Source organism: Myiozetetes cayanensis, unplaced genomic scaffold (genome assembly GCF_022539395.1).
Source record: "Myiozetetes cayanensis isolate MyiCay16 unplaced genomic scaffold, myiCay2020 scf1176, whole genome shotgun sequence".
NCBI classification, from domain to species: domain Eukaryota; kingdom Metazoa; phylum Chordata; class Aves; order Passeriformes; family Tyrannidae; genus Myiozetetes; species Myiozetetes cayanensis.
In genome coordinates, this window is record NW_026086800.1 from 2,597 (window position 1) to 11,113 (window position 8,517).

At 46.3% G+C, this 8,517-nt stretch overlaps 1 protein-coding gene across 1 annotated transcript; it reads right to left on the reverse strand.

The window, feature by feature from the left end:
- Positions 1 to 304: 304 nt before the first annotated feature.
- LOC126635258 (uncharacterized) lies at positions 305 to 3,456 on the reverse strand. The gene is made up of 2 exons (XM_050306274.1): positions 1,902 to 3,456; positions 305 to 1,005 (listed from the first exon to the last, which is right to left on the reverse strand). Exons 1-2 carry the CDS (start codon positions 3,079 to 3,081, stop codon positions 905 to 907), a joined length of 1,281 nt encoding a protein of 426 aa, XP_050162231.1. The 5' UTR covers positions 3,082 to 3,456; the 3' UTR covers positions 305 to 904.
- Positions 3,457 to 8,517: the final 5,061 nt, after the last annotated feature.

The following is an 8,517-nucleotide window of genomic DNA, read 5'->3' on the forward strand; positions in this document are numbered from 1 at the left end:
CCTTGACCGGGATCTAAACACGGAAAGATAAATACATTCATATTTCACACATTTCACAATCATACATATTTTATTAATGAACAAATACAAATATTTTCCACTAGTGAGCAGACACAAATATATCTGTGATAGTTTGGACCTGGCTCTCTACCAAATGCCCGAAAGTCACAACAGCAGCCCCCTTCCCCCCTCCCTTCTCCTCTTAGGGCAAAGAAAAAAAACTATAAAAAATTAAAGAACCCAAAGTCAAGCTGTTTATATAAAATATATATATATTTACGTAAATTAAAGTTATATACAGTTAAGATGCTATATACACAGTAAAAGGGGATCTACTCCCCGAAGGGATAGGGAAAGGGGAAAAAAAGGGACACCGAACAGGTATACTTGATCAAATTCAAGAACTATACTAGTAACTAACAAAACAGATCTCACCACTTCCCTTAGAAAAGCGGGATTGGCAGACACAGCCAGCACTCTCCAAACCCCCCACGTGGCAGGCCAGCGGTCACTGCAGGCCTCAGCTTTAGATAAGCGAGACCAACGCAAGGACCTACAGTTCCCGACCCTCGTTGGAAGAGAAGAGAGAGAGAGGTCTCTAATCTCCAACATATTTATACTCTAGTTTATGTAAAAATCCTTTGGAATACTGGGTACTTGGCCACTTCCTTGATTACAAACTTGTTACCAGGAAGGCCTAGATCAAAACCATCACATTCTCCACCCCTTATTCCATACTATTTTTACGTAACACCTATATTCTGCTTTCACTTATAACCCTCGCATATATACACATATGGATAAATGTATATAGTCCTTGTTCATTCTTTAGAGTATCCATCTTGTTGTAGAAGAATCAGCATCAGGATTAGTTTGGTTCAGATTCTTGGCCCTTTGGTGACAATTACAGTTGTGGTTTTAGGGCTGGTTCTCTGGTCTGGGCTGGTTTATCACTGGATTCCGGCATTAGTTTGTTCAGGTCTTTCCCACCTGGTGACTGGTTTCCTGTAAAACACAACTCAAAGCACATGATTAGTCTTTCCCCAAGGTTAAATTTCCTTGAGGCACACAGTGGATCTCCCCATCCTTTCTCATTACCCACCAGGTATTTCCGGGCCCTTGAGCGAAAACAATCCCACGAATGGGTTTGTCTTCGCCCGAGGGAGGAGTAATCCAAACAGCCTTCCCTAACATACCTCTCAGATGGATCGCTGGAACTTTGTCTCCATCTACAGTGTGGAGGGATTCTGCTTGGGCAGGGCCAGCTCGATTGACAGAGCCTCTAGTGTTAACTAGCCAGGTGGCCTTGGCTAAGTGCTTGTCCCAGTTCTTGAAAGTTCCCTCACCTAGTGCCTTCAGAGTTGTTTTTAACAGTCCATTACACCTTTCAATTTTCCCAGCGGCGGGTGCATGATATGGAATGTGATATACCCATTCAATACCATGCTCCCGTGCCCAAGTGGCCACCAGATTATTCTTAAAATGAGTCCCATTGTCTGACTCAATTCGTTCTGGAGTACCATGTCTCCACAGGACTTGCTTCTCGAGACCTAGAATGGTATTCCGGGCTGTTGCATGTGGTACCGAATATGTCTCTAACCATCCAGTAGTCGCTTCCACCATGGTAAGCACATAGTGTTTACCTTGGCGGGTTTGTGGCAATGTGATGTAGTCGACCTGCCATGCTTCTCCGTATCTATACTTGTCCCAGCGTCCACCATACCATAGGGGCTTCAACCTTTTGGCCTGTTTAATGGCAGCACAGGTTTCACAGTCATGGATAACCTGGGAAATAGAGTCCATGGTTAAATCCACCCCTCGGTCTCGTGCCCATCTATAGGTGGCATCTCGGCCCTGATGGCCTGAAGCATCATGGGCCCATCGAGCTAGGAACAACTCACCCTTTTGCTGCCAGTCTAGGTCTACTTGTGACACCTCGACTTGTGCAGCACGGTCTGCTTGTCTGTTATGAGTGTGTTCCTCATTAGCTCGATCCTTGGGCACATGGGCATCTACATGGCGGACTCTCACATTCAGTTTTTTCACTCTGGCAGCGATGTCTTGCCACAAGTCGGCAGCCCAGATGGGTTTTCCTCTACGTCTCCAATTCATTTTCTTCCACCTGTCTAGCCATCCCCATAGGGCATTGGCTATCATCCACGAATCAGTGTAGAGGTAGAGTCTTGGCCATCCTTCTCTTTCTGCAATGTCTAAGGCCAATTGGACAGCTTTGAGTTCCGCAAACTGACTCGATTCACCCTTACCTTCAGTGGCTTCTGCCACCCGTCGGGTGGGACTCCACACAGCTGCTTTCCATTTCTGGTTCCTTCCTACAATGTGGCAAGAACCGTCAGTGAAGAGGGCATAACGTGTCTCTTCATCTGGCAACTGATTATATGGCGGAGCTTCTTCAGCTCGACTCACTGGCTCTTCTTCTTCTTCATCCGCCAGACTGAAGTTCCCACCTTCAGGCCAATTGGTTATAATTTCCAAAATTCCAGGGCGATTCGAGTTTCCCATTCGGACACGTTGCGTAATCAAAGCCATCCACTTGCTCCACGTGGCATCGGTGGCATGATGCGTAGAGGGCACCTTACCCTTGAACATCCAGCTCAGCACTGGTAATCGGGGTGCCAGGAAGAGCTGTGTTTCGGTACCAATCACTTCTGAGGCTGCTCGTATGCCTTCATATGCCGCTAAGATTTCTTTTTCCATAGGGGTGTAGTTGGCTTCAGAACCTCTGTAGCTTCGGCTCCAGAAACCAAGTGGTCGCCCTCGCGTCTCGCCAGGCACTTTTTGCCAGAGGCTCCAGGAGGGACCTTTATCTCCAGCTGTAGAGTAAAGTACATTCTTTACATCTGGTCCCGTCCTGACTGGACCAAGAGCCACGGCATGTGCAATCTCTTGCTTGATTTGCCTAAAAGCCTGTTGTTGTTCAGGACCCCACTGGAAGTTGTTCTTTTTACGGGTCACAAAGTAAAGAGGGCTTACAATTTGGCTGTACTCTGGGATGTGCATCCTCCAGAAGCCTATGGCTCCCAGAAAAGCTTGGGTTTCTTTTTTGTTTGTCGGTGGAGCCATTGCTACGATCTTATTGATGACGTCTGTTGGAATCTGACGACGTCCATCTTGCCATTTCACCCCTAGGAATTGGATTTCTCTGGCAGGTCCCTTGACTTTATTTCTCTTGATGGCGAAACCGGCCTCGAGGAGAATCTGGATGATCTTTTGCCCTTTTTCAAAACCTTCTTCTGCTGTGTCCCCCCATACAATGATGTCATCGATGTACTGCAGGTGCTCTGGGGCCTTACCCTTCTCTAGGGTGGCCTGAATCAGCCCATGACAAATGGTTGGACTGTGCTTCCACCCCTGGGGCAGTCGATTCCAGGTGTACTGCACACCCCTCCAGGTGAAAGCAAACTGTGGCCTGCACTCTGCTGCCAAGGGAATGGAGAAAAATGCATTAGAAATATCAATAGTGGCATACCACTTCGCTGTCTTGGACTCCAGCTCATACTGGAGCTCCAACATGTCTGGTACAGCAGCACTCAATGGTGGCGTGACTTCATTCAAGCCACGATAGTCCACTGTCAGTCTCCATTCTCCATCGGATTTACGTACAGGCCAGATAGGGCTATTGAAGGGTGAGTGTGTTCTGCTGACCACCCCTTGACTCTCTAACTTCCTGATCATCTTGTGAATGGGGATCACAGCATCTCGGTTTGTCCTGTACTGTCGCCTGTGTACAGTTGCAGTGGCTATAGGCACTTGCTGATCTTTAACTTGGAGTAGTCCCACAATGGAAGGATCTTCTGAGAGGCCAGATAGGGCAGACAATTGCTTGGACTTCTCTTCAATCACCGTGGCTACACCGAAAGCCCATCGGTACCCCTTCGGGTTTTTGAAGTATCCTCTTTTTAGGTAGTCCATACCAAGAATGCAAGGGGCTTCTGGCCCCGTCACAATGGAATGCTTTTGCCATTGGTCTCCTGTCAAGCTCATATCGGCCTCTACCACTGACAACTCTTGAGACCCTCCGGTCACTCCAGAAATAGAAACAGCCTCTATACTCTTATGCTCTGATGGCATTAAAGTACACTGGGCACCAGTATCCACTAAAGCCCGGTATCTCTGAGGATCCGATGTGCCAGGCCATCGAACCCACACAGCCCAGTAAACCCTCTTATCTTCCTGGTCCCTATCCTTCTCCTGGCAGAAGGCAGGGCCCCTCTATTGGTCTTGATCGGAGTATTCATCGTCCGACTTTGACTTTGCCTTCTTGGAAGCCTTCTTGTTATTGTCAAAGCGGACCTCCATCTTTTTGTGTTTCAGAGGTTGTAGAGCATCTGCATCAATCACGTAGACAACCTTTTTGTTGTTTTCCTTTTGTTGTAACTCTCTCACTCTGGCCTCAAGTTTGGAAGTGGGTTCACCATCCCACTTCTTCATGTTTTCTCCTTTGCTTCGCAGATAGGACCACAGTTGATTACGTGACCTCCGTCTGGGGTTTCCTCTCCTTCTGCGTACTAAGAAAGGAGACCGTGAACGAGGCCGGGACCAAGATCGAGGTCGAAATCGTGGTCGAGACCATTTTATTGGTCTGTCTCTAAAGTCTCTGTAGTCTATATAGACTCTATCATCTCTATCCCTATAGTCGTCTTCATATCTGAAATATTCATAGGGCCTCTCCATTGCTTCCCTAGCATGGATAGGTCGGTGTCGGGCATCGGAGGACCTTTCCAAATTTTCTGCTATGGTCCGTATCCATGAACACATGGTGTCCACAGTCGGTTCATCCGTTTTTGGATTATATACTGATATTAAGCAATTAAGGTATGATGCAGGGGCACCTCTAATCACTTGCCTCCACATTGGCTCTGTACATGAAATCTTCTCTGGTTCTAAACAGTCATAATAATCTGAATTGCAATAAATGAGTTCCAGCATAGCTAATTCTCGTAAGTATTGGACGCCTTCTTCTGCACTCGTCCACTTTTTCGGAGAACTCATTAAGTATTCTTTAAATGGATATTTTTCCCTCACAGCATGGAGGATTCGGAGCCAGAGACTGAGATTGTATGTCTCTCTTGCGATTTCTTGTTCTATTTCACGGTCTTGAGCGAGGGATCCTAGCTGCTGTGCTTCATGACCCTCTAACAAGTGGCTTCTGGCTCCATTATCCCAACATCGTACCAGCCAGGTGAGAATTTGTTCACCAGGCCGGCGGCTGTAATCCCGTCGTAGATCCCGGAGCTCTGCTGGGGTCATTGTTCGCAGTACCTCACTCGTTCGCACAATTGCTGCTCCAGAATAAGGGTCTCCCCTAGGTGGAACCATTTCCACTTCCCTTCTCACGCTTCTACGTGGAACTGCTCTCTCTCTCTCTCTCTACCTCTCTCACGTGGAGGCAGAGACTGAGCATGTAGCGGGGATAGACTTCTACTCCGTTGTCTAAGCCCACGAGGTGGAGGTAGCGAGTAGTCCTTCAGACTTTGGGATGAAGGTCTCAACCGTTCTTCTGTATCTTCCGCTGGAAAGTCAGGAAGAGAATATTTGGGCGTCAGCCTTGTCTTTGGTGGTTTATTGGCTATTTGTGCTGTCGCCCCTTCTTCCTTTAGGTGCACTCCCTTTTCCTTTGGACGCACTCCTAATTCTTTTGGGCGCGCTCCTTCTCTCGCTGTTACTTCTTCCTCTTTTGCAGCCGTCCATTTGTCCACTACTACATAATTGGATGGGATAGGTTCCATGGGGCTGGCAAGTCCCTTTGCTCCCTCTTCTTCTTCTTCTTCTTCTTCTTCTTCTCCTTCCATACGCCTTAATCGTGGAACTAGGCCTGTAGCTTCTGCAGTATCCCTTATCCATATCTTCTTCTTAGTTAGGGGGGCAATAGTGATTCTTGGGTTGGTAGTCCGGGTCTTCATCTCTGTCGTAGCCTTAACATTAGATGTCGTAGTTTGAGTTCTAGTGTCCATGAGATCTACGGTCTGGACTCCAGTTTCAACAGATTTAGTAGAAGTTATGGTGACTTCAAGTTGAGTCTGAGTCCCACACTCAATTGATTTAATAGAGATGGCGCTAACTTCAGGTTGGGTCTGTGTTCCATGTTCAGTTGAATTAACGGAGACGGTGCTGACTTCAGGTTGAGTTTGTGTTCCACACTCAGTTGACTCAATAGAGATGGTGCTGACTTCAGGTTGAGTCTGGATCTTGACGTCTGTGGACTCAATAGGGGTATCATTTGTTTCAGGTGACATATTTTGACTTTCTGCCTCTGTCTTAGGCTTTTGATAGTGATCTAAGGCAGCTCCATAAGCTGTCACTAGACCCCAGCATAAAGCAAGGAACTGCGTATTTGGGTCATCGTATGAAAGACATCCTTCAACTAAACAACGTGTCATCTCATCAGGATTAGACACATGTTCTGGCGTGAAGTCTCAAACAATGGGAGGTGCCACACGCCCTACCAGTTTGCTAAAATTTACCCATGCTCTTTGTCATCCAGAAACTGGTTTTTCCAAGACTCTTCCCAAAGTTCCAGCGAATCCTCTAGAGGTCTGACCTTTTTTACAAGATGAAAAGCAATACAACACCATTCTTCCAGTTTTAAATAACTCTTTCATCGCCTTTACGAGTACTAGGATTGTCACTAAACAATTTAAGTAAAAATTGGAGCTAATTGTAATGATAGGGATCTCCTTTAGCAGGTCTTTGATGTCAAAATTGATGGAAGTGAAATACTCTTTCCATTCATTCCAATCAAGGAAAGTGAGATACTCTTTCCATTCATCCCAATCAAAGGAAGGGATATACTCCTCCCATTCATCTCCAGTTGGGCGTTTCCCTACAGGATAGCCCAAAACAGGCACAAATATAGTTAGTACAATGAAACAAGTAGTTAGAATAGCCATCGTTATATTATTCTTTCTCTCTGTTCTTAAAAAAATAGGTTTGTTTATATAAACAAGCCTCTCTTGGCAGTTTTCCCGGTAACTGTTCCAAAACAAACCAGGATAACCAAAACAATCTCCCCGTACCAGGCCACCAGAAAATCTGTGATGGTTTGGACTTGGCTCCCTGCCAAATGCCCGAAAGTCACGACAGCAGTCCCCTTCCTCCCTCCCTTCTCCTCTCAGGGCAAAGAAAAAAAAAACTATAAAAAATAAGAACCCAAAGTCAAGCTGTTTATATAATATATATATATATTTACGTAAATTAAAGTTATATACAGTTAAGATGCTATATACACAGTAAAAGGGGATCCACTCCCCGAAGGGATAGGGAAAGGGGAAAAAAGGGACACCGAACAGGTATACTTGATCAAAATCAAGAACTATACTAGTAATTAACAAAACAGATCTCACCACTTCCCTTAGAAAAGCAGGATTGGTAGACACAGCCAGCACTCTCCAAACCCCCCACGTGGCAGGCCAGCGGTCGCTGCAGGCCTCAGCTTTAGATAAGCGAGACCAACGCAAGGACCTACAGTTCCCGACCCTCGTTGGAAGAGAAGAGAGAGAGGTCTCTAATCTCCAACTTATTTATACTCTAGTTTACGTAAAAATCGTACGGAATACTGGGTACTTGGCCACTTCCTTGGTTACAAACTTGTTACTAGGAAGGCCTAGATCAAAACCATCACAATATCAGATACAGTCCTATCCCACTACAGATTTCACTGATGCTCATACACAGTTTTAGCTCCTGAGCGGATCCGCGGAGAAATAGAACGTTAAGTTGGAAGGTTCATCCAGAGGCCAACTTTGGCTCAGGGATGTTGTTCAGGCCTCAGTACTTCAACTTCAGAGCTCTGTGGAACCAAAGGAACATTGTGACACTGTGAGGTCTCGTGGAACCAAAGGCACCCTGTGATACTGTGGAACTTCATGGAGATAAAGGAACCCCGGGACACTGTGGAACCTCATGGAATCAAGGGGCCACTGTGACATTGCAGGGCTTCTTGGAATCAAGGGGCCATTGTGACACTGTGGAACCTCATGGAACCAAAGGAACCCTGGGGAACTGTGGAACCTCATGGGGTCATCAGGGCAACTGGGATGCTGTGGAATAAAAGGGTTTAATTGTGACACTGTGGGGACTCCTGGAACCAAAGGGACCCTGGAACTGTGACTGATGGACACTCGAGGACCATTATCCTGACTGAATCTGGACTCTAATGGGCACACACAGAGGATCAGTTCCCCATGGATATTTTCCACATTCTGAACTACACTTGTCATTGTATAAGTTTGTGATTTTAGCTTCTCTAATAACCTTGGATGTACAAGTATATTCTCAGCAGAGAGAAAACTGGGTGTATGTCCAAATGTGAGAGAAGGAGCTGCTCAAGCAGAACTGGGAAGGACTTGTCTCCCAACATGGCTGTGGAAGCTCTGGGAGGAGACTCCCAAATTCCCTGTATGGGAATAAAACAGCTCCGGACACAGAGGAACCAACTGTCCTGGACAGTGCAGTGAACAATAAATCTGCTGCAGGTAAAGCTGCAACACAATAAGAACC